The sequence below is a fragment of the Lipotes vexillifer genome, unplaced genomic scaffold (assembly GCF_000442215.2).
Source record: "Lipotes vexillifer unplaced genomic scaffold, Lipotes_vexillifer_v1.1 scaffold454, whole genome shotgun sequence".
NCBI classification, from domain to species: Eukaryota; Metazoa; Chordata; class Mammalia; order Artiodactyla; family Lipotidae; genus Lipotes; species Lipotes vexillifer.
This window is the reverse complement of record NW_006779481.1, coordinates 1,775,780-1,791,865: the sequence shown is the minus strand read 5'-3', so window position 1 is coordinate 1,791,865 and position 16,086 is coordinate 1,775,780. Positions and strand designations below refer to the sequence as shown.

Below are 16,086 nucleotides of genomic sequence, written 5' to 3'. Positions count from 1 at the left end.
AGGAAACCAGTGGCAAGCTTGGTGTTGGCCCTAGCTTGACCTGTGTGTCCTAGGATACATCTTGATTTTCAGTCTTGCCCTTGACCTCAGACTGGGCCAGTGGCTACTTTGTTCATGGGCAGGCAACCACCATCCATCCTTCCTCTAAATGCTGAGCCTCCCACAAGCAAGGTGGCTCAGGCTTTGGGAGTTTTATCTCAATTAATTATTAAGGGAACAAACAGGTCTTATCTGGTGAAGGCATTGGGCCCCAAATATTTTACTTCCTAGGCTGTTAGAATGTTCGAGATGGATGAGAAGTGGGTGTGCCCAGGAGGGAACCACCCTTCACGGAGGGACTGCTGTACTTCGGGCTTTATGCTAGTGGTTTACAGGGACCTCTTTAATCCTCACCAGAAGCTGGTTTTGCAGGTCAGAAATTTTGCCGGTAAGGAAACTGTGTATCAGAGTTTAAATCCCAGTTCACCAAGCCAAGTCAGTTAAGCAACAAATACTTACTGACTGAAGATTTAATGTTGAATAAAACAAACAGTTCCTGCCCTCATGGAACTTTTTGAATGATATGGAGACAGTAGTCAGTGCTACCCATGTGTCCTGGCTCTTAGTCTAGTATTTTCTCCATCACTATCTTCTTATTTCGGCACTTATTGAGAAATCTGAATTTCTTACTGGACTTAATTTAAATTGTCTTTATTATAATACCTAAGAACCTATATTCTAAATATCAGTTCATTCATTCATTGTCTAAGTCAGCACTGTATAATTCTAGATGCCCAATTTCCAGACTTAAGACAGCCACTGAAAACTCTATTCTTGACCAAATCCCTAATATCAATTTATTTTCTTATAATTATTTTTTTAAAAAGTGTAATACAGACAAAATTCCAGTATAGTTTATTACTGAAACCATTACTTTTTTCCAGCATTAGAATTCTAAGATTCTATTTTAATGCATGGTTAACAGTTTCTATTTATTGTGACAATAAGTTCTTACTGTCACTACTTATTGATACTTAAAATACAGATTAGGTGAAATCTTAGGAAATATACGCTACCTTTTTTCTTCCTGCTTTTGACAGTCATTGAAGATAAACTTGTAATTTTATTTAAGCTGCTCTTAATATTGGGAGAATTATAAATTCACCATATATAGTCAGAAACCCAAACACCATTTCATTACACATGGGTATCAGTGGGTGACAATATAATATTGTTGATTCTGTGTCAACAAGCTATTGAGTTTCACATTATAACATGAAGTGATGACATTTATAGAGCCTGGAAGTCATTTGGAGACCCGTAAATGTTGTTTAAGCCCAGGCATAACAAACCGGGGCCAAAGAACTCCTGGTTTAACAGATAACCTGCTGGTGAGGCATGTCCTGAAGTTCTTTTTGCTCAATTGCTAAAATCAATATAGTAGAGGAGACACAGGAAATTTTGTGTCATTTTACCATGAAAATCTTTGTAAATGTAATAAATCCTATTTTATAGACTCCCAAGTTAACAAAATCAGCTTTACCTTTGACTCTATAGGGAAACTAAAGTCGTGCTTATGTTAGCAAATTGCTTACAATAAAAATTACAGATTTGGGGCTTCCCTGGTGGCGCAGTGGTTGAGAGTCCGCCTGCCGATGCAGGGGACACAGGTTCGGGCCCCGGTCCGGGAAGATCCCACATGCCGCGGAGCGGCTGGGCCCGTGAGCCATGGCTGCGGAACCTGTGCGTCCGGAGGCTGTGCTCTGCAACGGGAGAGGCCACAACAGTGAGAGGCCCGTGTACCGCAAAAAAAAAAAAAAAAATTACAAATTTTGATTTGTGGAATCAGATATTCTCCTGTAGCTTTCTTTTTCTCCCTCCTATTTTTTGTGGGGGAGGGTATAGAGTACTCTCTACTACAGAGTAATGCTGGATATAAATGTTTTGTATAATATGGGTGGGGCAGGGGGAGGGGAAGTCCCATTCTTTATCGAAATAGCAGAGAATGACCTGGACATATAAATAGGCTCCTAAGGATTTGGAGTTGACTTCTTAAGAGTCTTTCTGGACTCTCATGAGGGTCAGTATGGAAGATAATTGTTCAGTTGGTAATCAGATTGGAAGAAACAGTGGCTCTAAACAGCAGGATCTATTAAAAAATACACAAGTCATCATGATCTCATGACTTTATCACCTTTTGGAAATCAACTTCACCCATATATTACAATGCATCATATATCGTTTAGTTGTTGAGGGTCATCTGGGTACTAGGATGTTCTGTGCTAGGCACTGGGATTACAGAGGTATTTATTCCTGCTTTTAGGAGCTCACACTTTAGAATAATGCTCTGTTATTGATAGAATCACAATAAATTCTTGCCACCTTACTATCACTCTTCTTTTGGTCTCTTAATCTCATTTACTTTTTCTGTTCTTTATTTTTCATATATCAGGTCATGGTGGGAGAATTTTGTGCTTCTGCTTATAAAATCCTTTCTGAGATAGAACATCACTAGAAGGGAAAAAGATACAAAAACACTGTAAAACAACAAAACCAGTTTTTTAAAAAAAGTTAATGACACAATACATATGTATTAAAAATGTTGACTTCAGTTTACCAGATGATCAGTTATCAGTACTTATTGCCCAGGAACAGGCTTTTAAATTTATTGGTGGAAATATTTTCACATTGTTGCTGCACAGTATTTCTTAAGAGTTTAGGAGAATTTGTTGTTGGCAGAAGCCATACACGGCCATAACTAAATCATCAAGGTTGAGTCATGCATGTGTGCTCACCTCAACTAGTCTCCTAACAAATTGATAAAAGTCAGTGTGTAAACACTGTGATAAGCCACCATAAGCCCCGCCATGATCAACATTTCTGGTCAGAGTTGTCATCAGACTTGCTTATGGATGCATAAGTATTTGTTGTTTCAGAGTAAATTTCATACACATATATGAAATTATATATATTGTATATAAAAATTTATCTGATCTCTACTTTCTGAAAATATACACATTTAGAATGAGAGCTTATTTAGTTCCTAGCTGAGATTTGTGACTCATAAACCCACTTACCAATTACAAACTGTTCCAGCCTGGATTTGGGCCATAGCTAGATAAGAATGAGTTACCATTTTGTATCAAATTGTGGTTAGGGTGCAAGATGCAAGGTCTCATTAAATTTAGTGTTTGGATGCTGATTGTTGACCTTGATATCTCTTTCCTCCCCCTCTCTCTTCCCCTTTCCCCTTTTCTCTTTCTTCCTCTATTTCTGCCTCTTCTCCCTTTTCATGTCTTGAGAGCCTATTGGTGTAACTATTGTGAAAGGTCAAGAACTAAATAACAGGGCTTCCCAGGTGGCACAGTGGTTAAGAATCAGCCTGCCAATGCAGGGGACACGGGTTCGATCCCTGGCCCGGGAAGATCCCACATGCCGCGGAGCAACTAAGCCCGTGGCACCACAACTACTGAGCCTGCACTCTAGAGCCTGTGAGCCACAGCTACTGAGCCCGCATGCCACAACTACTGAAGCCCGCTCACCTAGAGCCTGTGCTCTGCAACGAGAGAAGTCACCACAATGAGAAGTCCGCACACCACAACGAAGAGTAGCCCCCGCTCGCCACAACTAGAGAAAGCCCGCACACAGCAATGAAGACCCAACACAGCCAGAAATAAATAAATTAATTAATTTAAAAAAAATGAAATAACATAGAGTAATGGATAAAGAATACAGCAAAGTGTTTGTTACATGAAAACAAGGAAAAATTGTACAGCACAAGGAAATATAGCCATTATTTTGTAATAACTTTAAATGGAGTATAATCTATAAAAATACTGAATCACTGTGTTGTATACCTGAAACTAATATAATATTGTCAATCAACTATACTTCAATAAAGTCAATAATAAAAGTTAAAGAAAAACTAAAATAAGATCAGAACAAAAAGGTGTTTGTATGATTCAATCCAGAAGATCCGTTTAGTAGTTACAAATGATTTGCCCTGTGACTATAGAGAATCATCCCCAAATCCACCAGTTGGGAGTCAATTTCTTCTCCTTCTGCTGCTATTGTCATAACTTCTGGTATCAAGCCATTGTTCACTTGATAACCTGGTGATCTAATTTGCTTGTTAAGGTGACCAAAACAGCAGTGATGCTTGCAGCTTTAACACACCTGTATTGATTTGACTTATGGTTCAACACTTGGGACTAATTAATCAGAAAAACTCTGGTTTGGTGCTATTTATAAACTCTGTGTTAGGAATGAGAGTGGGTCTATCACACCCTATGTAATAAGCCTTAAGCAGGAAAGCTGCCTATCTGGAGATCTGTGTAGTCACTTATTTCTCACATGTGTGTGATTTTCCTTTTTAGCTTTTGATTCTGTTCAACCATCTTCCAATAATTTATCTTGCTAATCAGTAAGCTGTATAGGAATACCCTGGGCAGTTGGGGTTGGAAATCAGCTCTTAAATGGGGGGATTTATAGTTTTTGTACAAGTCATGTTAAAACATTGTGTTGAAGGGTGTTGTACTCTTTTCTCATGGAGTTTGATTCATTGGGTTCTTATTAACCAGAGCAGGCAGACTGTCTTAAATTTTCTTCTGTTTGGATAGTGGTCTTTTCAGCATCCTATAAATGTAGCTCTTTGGCCATCAGATAACCAGTTAGTTCCTTGTGGGGGAGTGGGGACAAAGGTCCTGGACTTAGTTTTCTCCCATGTGGAGGAGGAGTCCATGTATAGGAACCTCAGTGATTCAGCTGATAGAAAAAACACTGCATGGATTATATGAGGAAATACAGAAAAGACTAATACAAACACAGTTTCAGTGTTTGGTAATGGCTGGCAGAAAGTTTTCGTTGCTGAGTGTTCTTGGTCAAAACTCAGAGATTCTTTCAAATGTTTTAGGCACTTAGATGATTGTCAATTCGTATCTTTATTTTTTTGTGAGCCTATGTGGCAGGGGTGGAGAGAGGACATTCGAAAAAAGTTTTTTCTTTTGTTCTGATAACTACACAGATGGGAAAACGTTGCACCATGGGCAGGTGTGTTTATGACTGTTTTTCATAGCAATGACCTTTTCCATTAGTGAAGAACTGCTTGAGGACTTCAGATTTGGGGCTTGTTTTTTTGTGTCACTTCCCCCACCCTTGAATGGGTAAGCCTGTGGATGCCCCGTGGAGCTCTCCAGGGTGAAGCAGGCCTCCCTGGAACTGAGATGCTTTACCACACTCCCAGGGGAGTTCATTTCAAGGTGCTAGTACTAGCAGCTGCGGCATGATATTGCCCAATCTCAGGCCCTCTTATTGATGGGTGGGAAGGAGTGCGATTGCCGCTTAAGAAATTTTATTATCTTTAGGAGGGAAGAATTTTTTTATTTACAGGGGGTTTCGTAGATGATCTCTTTCATGTGGGTTAAGACATTTTGAGCTCTGAATGTCCATGCTGCTTAGAGGTTCTAAGTTGTTCTCAGCTGGGGGTGGTACTACCACTCTCAAGGGGTGTTTGGACATGTATGTCACAGGGATGGGGGATGGGCATTACTGGCATTCCACATGTCAGGGGCCAGGGACGCTAGACATTCTGCTTTGCCCACGGCAGTTGAATAATTATCCCATTCTACATGCCCATCACGTCCTGTCAGGAACCCCTGAGAAGCGTGGTTTTATTTATAATGCACTTCAGTGCTGATGAACCATCTGGTTGTAGGTCGAGGAGGTGCTCAGTGAAAAAGAAGTGATGTGGAAGAGATGGGGAAAGGGGAGAAAGGCAGGTAGCTAGTGTTTAAACAAAATGCGTGAGGAATAGCTCAGTTAGGAAAGGTGGAAATCTAACTTCCCACTTCTCAGAATTGAGAGGCTTCTCTGATAGTGCATCATATTATTCTGCCGGCTTTGGATCATTGAAAAGGCACTTTAAAAATTATTCAGCAAATATTTCAGCAGTCTTTGAGGTCCTCTATCTCTCGAGGTCTGGCTGAATTCCTCATGCTGGATGCTCAGACACATGCATTCAGCTTGGAGAGAACAGGACACTAGGAGGCCTTGGGTGGCACCTGTGGAAACTGTTGGCCATTTGCTATGCATTGGAGCTGCTTTGGATCAGGCCTGAGGCAACTGGAGGGGCTGCAGGGGGAGCCCCATCCCTGCCAGAGCCTCTTGGTGAACCACCCACCGGCCTGTTCACTAAGCTCATGCTCTGGGCAGGGTTCTGAGGAGCCCAAGCCCTTGTCATGGCCAAAGTCTATATCCTCATTCAGATTTGCATCCACCCAGAGTGACTTTTAGTTTTAATATAGTTACTGGCGCTAGAGATTTCTAAGCTTTCTCACTCTCAACCCATTTGATCATGTCACTCTGTTCTTGGCATTCAAGGCCCTTTCTTCCCCATCTCCCCAGCTTGGTTGTCCCCCACTTTAGAAGAGGTTCCCTGCACTTGCGCCATGGAGGCCTGCTTATTCCCCCCTCACCCATGCTGGGCCTCCCTCAAGTTGTTTGGGCCCTTGCACAAAGCACGGTCCCTCCTTCACACACACCCCCCGCCCCCCGCCAAGACCTGCTCTTTCACACAGGCCCAGTGCAGTCTTATTCTCCTTCATGAAGCCTCTCTCATGGCATCATCTTGTGGTATTCATTTTTTTCTCCCTGAGACCAATTGGTTCTTATTACCTCTGCTGCTTATTTGGAACGAAATCATCTACTGTCATATGGCACAACTTTGGAGTCATACTACCTAGGTGTGAATCCCTGCTTCTCCACCTACCAGTTGTGAGATTTGGTCAAGCCTCAGTTTTCTCATCTATGAAATGGGGCTATTAGTACCATCTCATAGGATTGTTGTGAGGATAAGTGAGATGATCTATGGGAAACACTTAAAATACTGCTGGCACTTAATAAATTCTGGGTGATTGAAAGCTGTCATTTGTTTGATGGGGGTTGAGGAATAGAGCACATGCTCTGAAATCACACAGGCCTTGGGTCTGAATCAGACTTCGACATTTTCTGCATCTGTGGGAATTTGATTAATGCCCTTGAGATTCAAGTTCCCCTTCTATTAAATAAATATAAATCTCACTTCACATATTTCTAAGAGGATCCAATAGATATGTATAGGGACTTCCCTGGTGGTGCAGTGGTTAAGAATCCACCTGCCAATGCAGGGGACATGGGTTCGAGCCCTGGTCTGGGAAGATCCCACATGTCGCAGAGCAACTAAGTCTGTGCTCCACAACTACTGAGCCTGTGCTCTCGAGCCCGTGCGCCACAACTACTGAGCCCACGTGCCACAACTACTGAAGCCCATGCGCCTAGAGCCCGTGCTCTGCAACAAGAGAAGCCACCGCAATGAGAAGCCCGCGCACCGCAATGAAGAGTAGCCCCAGCTCTCCACAACTAGAGAGAGCCCACGCACAGCAACAAAGACCCAACGCAGACAAAAATAAATAAAATTAAATCTCTAAAAAAAAAAATGGATGTGTATAAAGCTTTTTATATTGTCCAACACATAGTAGGTGCTCAACAAATAGAAGCTATTATTGTTACATGGCTATTTAATTTATAATGCATAAGTAACTTTTGTCCCCAATAAATTTGTAAGTTTTATTAAAACAAAGGATCATATCTTATTATTCTTTGTTTCTTCCACAAACCTTGAACAAAGTTTTGCACACAGCAGGTATGATTTTTTTTCGTGTGTGGCTTTATTGAATCTGACATCATATTCTTTTGGTCCTTTTTTTAAAAAAATTTCATTTAAGTGATGTGTGTACATGATCACACATCAGCTGGCTTTGTGGGTTTCCCTCAAAGTCTTTGACTTCTTGAAATGTCCTCTCAATATCAATATTGTTTTCCTCTATCAAAACATCAGGGCTCTGAAACAATAATTTGGAAAAATCAGTCAACTCAGTTGTTTGTAAACTGGATTAAAAAAACAAAGAATAATTCTGGCCACCTATTTGGCGACCTGTTCTGAAAACCAGGCAGCTAAGATGTTGTACAGAAAGAGTAGTAGGCTGGTTTGCTGTACCCGTCTTGTTTCAGTTCCATCAGTTAAGTTGGTGGCTATTCCACCAGTTGCCATTAGGCAGGGCAGGGTCTCCAGACAGTTTGTTACCCTTGGCTGTCGCGGCTGCAGTGTCAAGTTTGGAAATTAGCAAGTGACTTTAAATCTTCAAAAGGGGACTGGCCTTGTTGGTGTGGACAAGGTGTGAGAATTGTAGTAAACCATCACCCAGCTTATAAACGTCACAAGTATGTCTGTCAATACCAAGGGAATAAAAACAAAGTACCGAAAAAGTGAAGTAAAAATTATGGGTGAATTAAGGAATGTATTTCTTTGAGTTCAGTGGAGGTAAGACTATTAAAGTGCTATGCAGTGTTTTTAAAAAGAGCACATGTGCCTCCTCAGGTAGACCAAAAATGTCTGGAAAGACCAGCACATGTTAGAGGATCTAGCCGGAAAGTAGGATTTGCCACAGAAATTACCTTACTCTGCTAACTTTGGACAATGTTCCATTGACTACGACTTGCCTTTTTCTTCTAATAAGAGAATTCATGAGAGGAAAAAGAAACTCTTATAAGGAAAGGGCAAAAGAATGAAACATTAGGGGGCTTCCCTGGTGGTGCGGAGGTTAAGAATCCGCCTGCCAATGCAGGGGACACGGGTTCGAGCCCTGGTCCGGGAAGATCCCACATGCCGCGGAGCAGCTAAGCTTGTGCGACACAACTACTGAGCCTGCGTGCCTAGAGCCTGTGCTCCGCAACAGGAGAAGCTACTGCAATAGACCCACGCACCACAATGAAGAGTAGCCCCCAGCGCAGCAATGAAGAGCCAGTGCAGCCAAAAATAAAATAAAATACATAAATTTAAAAAAATTCAGAAAAGAATGAAACATTAGTATGACTCAATATTTTTCTCTTTTTAAAACTTTTAGATATTTCTCCTATTTCAAATTATACCAGGTTGCATTTTTCTTTCTATAGATTTAAGATAGTAAACTCCAATTAAAAGACTCATTGTTTGCCTTGATGGTTTTATGAATCTCTGATATGTAATTTTACTAAGAGAAATCTTCATTACCTGGTGAATACGTGTTTACTGTCCCACATTGCCCAGCACTGTGCCAGAGTTTGTAAAGGATACAGAAGTGGTGCTCTCAATTCCGTGCTGTGCCCCTTCTGGAAAAACAAACTTCTTTCCTCCTCTAGGCATTATCTGTTACTCCAATATCTTATCTTAACACATTCTTAGTCCAGCACTTAAACCAGGAAGCTTAGGCTATGGCTATTTATGAAGAAAGGATTACTCTTGTTTTTCTCCAGCTTGGGGCTCTATAATGTTGAAAAACAAGTTTATCCCTATGTCTATTGTAATTTTTCTTGAAGAGATTGAAACTCTCTTTTTGATTTCCCTGCATTGCTTTTTTTTTCTTTCCCTTTTTTTTTTTCCCAGCATTGCTTTTTCTAAAAAAATTTATTTTATTGAAATGTAGTTGATTTACAATGTTGTGTTAATTTCTACTGTACAGCAAAGTGACTCAGTTATACATATATATACATTCTTTTTCATATTCTTTTCCATTATGTTTTTCACAGAATATTTCATATAGTTCCCTGTGCTATGCAGTGAGAACTTGTTTTCCATTCTCTGTAGAATAGCTTGCATCTGCTAACCCCAGACTCCCAATACATCCCTCCCCCACACCCCTCCCTCCTTGCGTTGCTTTTGATTGTTGCAAACTTTCCTTTGTTTTTATGCGCAATGTTTGTTGCTAAGTAGACTACTCTTCTCCGATTGTATTGTATGAGCATATGGTGTGGTGTGGATTCCACACCAGTCCAGCTAATGAATCCAGTGAATGTTGATAGCAACTTTGGAAAATAATCAAATTTTTACATTCATTTTTTTGGTGGAATTTTTTTTTTTTTTTCTGGTTTGAAGAGAACATAGAGCACTGGTAGTCAGTACAGCACAGATGCTGGACCAGAACTGTCAGATCCAGATCTTGCTTTGCACATGTTTGCTATTTGATCCTGGGCAAGTTACTGAATTGCTCTGTGTCTCAGTTTCTTTATTTGTAAAATATATATTATAATGACATCTATCTTGTAGGGTTGTTATGAAGGTTAAATGACAAAGTTTACAAAAAGTTTACAAAGTACTTAGAATGGTGCATACCATTTAAGTACCACACAAATAGTTTTTTCATCTTTGCACCATCTATTTTGATTTTTGGGAAAGGCAAGGCCAGCCTGGGAAAGTAGGGTGTCCCTTTGGTTCTAATAATTCCTTGTCAATGACTGCCTGGTTCTTAACAATAGGTTTTTATTTCAGTATGTATTATGATGTTTTCCTCTTTGGTTTTTATTAGAGGGAGACTGTTTTAAAGTTATAAAAGATTGTTTGCAAAATTACCTCTTGGTTAAAAATGGATTGGTTGAGGGGCTTCCCTGGTGGCACAGTGGTTGAGAGTCCGCCTGCCGATTCAGGGGACACGGGTTTGTGCCCCGGTCCGGGAGGATCCCACATGCCGCGGAGCGGCTGGGCCCGTGAGCCATGGCCGGTGAGCCTGCGCATCTGGAGCCTGTGCAAAAAAAACTCTCAGAAAATAAAGTGCATACAAACCAGTTGAAATCAGGGACAGCTGAAATTGTTATCAAACTTGATTTAGACCTTTTCACTAACAGTGTGTTTTTTTTTAAAATTTATTTTTGCCTGTTTTGGAACTTTATTATTATTTTTGTTTGACTTCTATTTTATTATTGTTAAAAATTTATTTTATATTGGGGAATAGTTGATTTACAATGTTCTGTTAGGTGTACAGCAAAGTGTTATATATCTACATATATCTATTCTTTTTCAGATGCTTTTCCCATATAGGTTATTACGAAGTATGGAATAGAGTTCCCTGTGCTATACTAGCAGTTTGTTTTTCAACAACACATATTTCCTTTGTAATAGAATGGATGACAGTCTTCTGACACTAGTGGAGCATTTGGTTGATTACTAAGATGCCACCCAGCAAATGATAGAGTATCCATTTGTTCTTCTGCAGAGATGTTTCCAAACAATAGTCATTTGGGAGTTATAACAGGCATGGAAGTTAATATTGAAAAGATGAACTTGACAAATGAATTACCATGGATCTGTTGATAAGTTGAGCGAATTGGGCTTGATATATTACTTTAGATAACTGAGTATTTGGGAGGTCAAATGTGAAAAATACTAACTAGAAAGAGTTACTTAATTGTAAAACTTCCCCTATCAGTTTAATTTTTTTTTTAATGTGTGATTTTTTTTCCCTATAATGCCAGCTCCTGGGCTTAGCATTGGGAATTTTTTTAAAAAAATAAATTCATTTATTTATTTTTGGCTGCATTGGGTCTTTGTTGCCGCGAACAGCGGCTACTCTTCGTTGCGGTGCGTGGGCTTCTCATTGTGGTGGCTTCTCTTGTGGAGCACGGGCTCTAGGTGCGCAGGCTTCAATAGTTGTGGCACGTGGGCTCAGTAGTTGTGGCTCGCGGGCTCTAGAGCGCAGGCTTAGTAGTTGTGGCGCACGGGCTTAGTTGGTCTGCGGCATGTGGGATCTTCCCAGACCGGGGCACGAACCCACGTCCCCTGCATCGTCAGGTAGATTCTTAACCACTGAGCCACCAGGGAAGCCCTATGTGTGATTTTTAAATAATTGACTTTGAAGTGCTTAAAAAATGACTTTCGGGTATCTATTTTGTGTTCTTTTCATGATGTGCTTAACTTCATATTTTAGCAAAAACAAAAAACAACCTCAAAATTTGACTTGTAATAAAAATTGCTTAAGAAATGAAAAAAGAAAAAAAAACAAACAAAAATGTTGCTTAAGAAATAACACTAATTATACATATATTTAAAAACAGGCAGTATATTGTTCTGAGGATTTGCTTCAGTATGCTCAGTTTCTAAGTGTATGATTTTTCCAGCAATAGGAAACTCTTTGTAAGTAGACTGACCTTTAGATTGTTATAATTTTTCAACCAGAAATTATTAGATACTAAGGGAAACAAATGTACTGAATTTACAAATGTATTATGTTGGATTTCTAACAATAGACCTAATTGATAAAAGTGATTTAATATATGTTGTGTTACTAGCTAAACCTCCAAAGCCTCTAATCTCTCATGGAAATATTGCTTTGTAGAACAAAATCCAATGAGAAGTTCTGGGATTCCAGAGTGAATTTGTACATTCCTTAGGGGCATTTTTGCAAGGGAGGTTGTTGTGTTTTAAAGGTAGTTGATAAGAGACCTGCACCACCAACCCCAGACCTGCACCACCAACCACCATCATGCATTAGTCTATAGAAGGTATTTGGGTGTACGTATTCCTGTACCACTCGGTACCACCATTTAGCCAAGGAAAGTTTCTGACCATTTGCAGCATACATTATAAATCAGTATGTCACTACCAGACAATCAGATTTGAACATTCCATGAACAAAGTAGCCTATATCCCCTAGGAATAGATCACTTAACTGTGTTTATGTCATGCTCTTGATAGGCCTGCATTTACACAAGACAGGATAGCACATTGTTTATTTATTTTAGGAGTAGATAATTGATCTGTATATTTACTTAATTTCAGTTTAATTAGTCAAACATTGAAATGGGTAATTTAGCATGATTGCTTAAATACATGGGGAAAGTATAATTATTCTTCCAACCCCCCGAATTATTCCTCTACCACCATGGGTTTGTGAAAGAATAATTTTGAGTCTTCTCCACGTTGGGCTGGTGTTGGCTGCTCTCTTAAAAATAAAATTCATACTTGGCACATAATGTATGGGGAGGTTGCTGGTCAGATATTTGGGGAAACTCAGAGGATCGCTAACTGCCAAATTAGTCCCCTGGGGAGAACTAGGAAAACTGCAGGATATACTCGTTGAATTAAATGTACTTGTTTAAGTTATATTCACTTTCTGGTATCACTGGGGGTATCACTGCCACTTGGAAGTGTGGCTAGTTTGATGCCAAGTTTGTGCACTCTGATTGGCTGCCGAGATTTTTGTTTGTTTGTTTTTTGGCCTTTGTTTGTTGGCAGAGAAGAGCCGTACCTGGCATCTTACAAATAAGTTACAAGCAAAAAGCCATAATATTGGTCTTGTATCTAAGAATGAAGAACCATAAATTGCTGTATATGATTTAGTAATAAAAAGGCACTTAAAAAGACTGTAGGGTGGGAAACTGAAAAAAGCACAGTCCCACAAATGAAAAGTTACTCATGATGGTATCAGAGATAACCACCCTTAACTTTCTGGCCTTTTCTGTGCTTTTTTTCTGTTGTGTATGATTCTGTTACAGGTAAAATTTTGCATCCTTGTCTTTGTTATAATGTGTAATGAAATATTACAAATATTTCTCCAAATCATTTAGAAGTTCTTCATAACTATTTTAATGAGTCCCTAATATGATATATATAGATATAAGAAAATTTATTCATTTTCCTATTATTGGACATTTACGAGGTTTGCAATTTCCTTTATTATAAATTATGCTATGATGAAAACCTCTACACATAAATCTTTAATTCTCTGCTTAGTTCCTTAATGGGAAAAAAAATTACCTAGAAGTAAAAGTATTAAGTTAAAGAATAAGCACTTTTAAAAAGCAGGATACCTGTTGTCAAATTGCTTTCCAGATTGGTTACCTCAAGGTGCACTCTAGTCAGCTGTGTGTGAAAATGACTTTCCTGCAGACCCTGAAACAGAATATAATCATAAAAATGTTTTCCTAATTGTATAAATAATTTACATTCTTTGATTACTAATTAGTTGAATAATTTTTTGTTTTCATCAAAAATTTGTATTTTTTTGAAATATCTGTGTGCGTAACTTTTTAAACTGGCTTTCTCTTGCTTGTGGGATTACAGAATGTCACAGTGATGAGTTTCAGTGCCAACCTGGGCTTTGTATCATTGCATCCTGGCGGTGTGACGGGACCAGAGACTGCGCGAATGGCTCGGATGAAATTGGCTGCCGTAAGTGAAGAGCGGGGGGGCTAAGCTCTGTTCTGAGTAGCAGAAGTGCTTCATGGTCATTTCAGCTGTAACAAAGAGAAAGAGTTGTGCCTTTAGTAGTAGATTGGACTGAGCTCCAATCTTTTGAGATAGAGAACTGGTGGCATTAAGAATTCAGTCCCTTTTGATCACGAGGTTCAATTCACATCAGTTTCTATCTTACTCTTATCCCATGACCTTGGTATGGAACCAACTTTCTGAGCTGTTTTCTGAAGCCTATAAACGATTATTTCAGATTATTCAGTCTGCAAATTTTGTGCACTAACAAGAACAAAAAAATAATGTCTGTACTGCTGTGATTTGTAATTCAAGGAAGAGTCTGTTTTTATAAAACGGATATAGTAGAACTTGTGTGCATTACTATCAAGAGGTCACAGAGGGGCTAGTGTGGTTTATGTTTTAAAAATAATAGTTAAAAACATGATAATATTATAAACCCCCAATTTAACTCTTTAATTTAGAAGAATTATAAAATCACTTTCGTATATTTCTTCATTTAGTTCTCTCAACAATACTCTGAGGTAGGTTTCAGATGAGGAGAATGAGGCATAGAGAAGCTAAATTATTTAGTAAAGGCTTCCCAGTTGGTGCACTAATCCCAACCCTTATGTCCATTGCTCTCCCACCTTGCCATAGGTGATCCATCACCCTACTGCAATTTCATTCATTCTGACAGGAGAACAGGCAAGGGTTATCATACAAAAACCAAGAAAGCAGGTGAAAATTTGTTTTGAATCGTTGGCCAACCTGTGGCACAACAGGACAAACTTTGGTGTATTGTTTGGATGACGACGCATTTGAAAATGGGAGAAGTGTGGGGATTAGGTCCTATAAGGTGCTTCTCAAACTTTCATGCAGAAATGGATCACCTGGGGAGCTTGTTAAAGTGTAGGTCTTAATTCCACATGTTTGAGGTGGGACCTGAGATTCTGCATTTCTGCAAGCTCCCAGGTAATGCTGATGCTGCTAGTCTGGAAGCCACACTTTGGGTAAGGGAGTAGTTCTATTTGTAGAGATATGATCAAGTGCTATCTATTTGCCTCCTCTGGGCTCACTGAGTTCATTTTAGGTTAAACACTAGGAGTAGAAAGTCAGGAACAGTGTGTTCTGAGATAAAGGAATAATTGAGCAGTCATACTAACAATTTATCAATGTCCCATAATGATGATGATAAAAACATACCAATGACAATCACTCACAACTTATTTACGTGGTACTTTCACATATGTTACTCTACTTATTATTTTTTTTAACATTTTTATTGGAGTATAATTGCTTTACAATGGTGTGTTAGTTTCTGCTGTACAACAAAGTGAATCAGCTATGCATATACATATATCCCCATATCCCCTCCCTCTTGCATCTCCCTCCCACCCTCCCTATCCCACCCCTCTAGGTGGTCACAAAGCACTGAGCTGATCTCCCTGTGCTATGCGGCTGCTTCCCACTAGCTATCTGTTTTACATTTGGTAGTGTATATATGTCCATGCCACTCTCTAACTTTGTCCCAGCTTACCCTTCCCCCTTCCCATGTCCTCAAGTCCATTCTCTACGTCTGCATCTTTATTCCTGTCCTGCCCCTAGATTCATCAGAACCATTTTTTTTTTTTTAGATTCCATGTATATGTGTTAGCATACAGTATTTGATTTTCTCTTTCTGACTTACTTCACTCTGTATGACAGATTCTAGGTCCATCCACCTCACTACAAATAACTCAATTTCGTTTCATTTTATGGCTGAGTAATATTCCATTCTACTTATTTTTTATAGCACACCGTGAGAAAAATATAGTCCCCGTTTTATGATGCATACATTGAGATTCAGAGAGCCTGCTGAAGATTGTAAAGCAAGTAAATTGTGGAAATAATAAATTATTTGATTTTGGGTCTTATTTTCCAAATCTCATGGATTTTACAATTTATCATGGTGTTTTACTATTAGTTATTACACATCACTTCAAATAACTTAATAATTATAAACTCATGGTTGATTTTATTGAAATTAAAAATTTAATATTTTTTTGGTCATAACTTCGTATGAATGTGTGTTTGGG

General features: G+C 39.2%; 1 protein-coding gene across 1 annotated transcript in view; it reads left to right on the top strand.

Moving 5' to 3' along the window:
- The first annotated feature begins 288 nt into the window (after nucleotides 1-288).
- Nucleotides 289-16,086, top strand: part of LRP2 (LDL receptor related protein 2) — a 194,855-nt gene continuing 179,057 nt past the window's right edge. Inside the window, exons 1-2 of the mRNA XM_007452631.1 lie at nucleotides 289-427; nucleotides 13,886-13,993. Of these exons, the coding sequence (XP_007452693.1) occupies nucleotides 289-427; nucleotides 13,886-13,993 (247 nt within the window). The remainder of the gene's footprint in view (nucleotides 428-13,885; nucleotides 13,994-16,086) is intronic.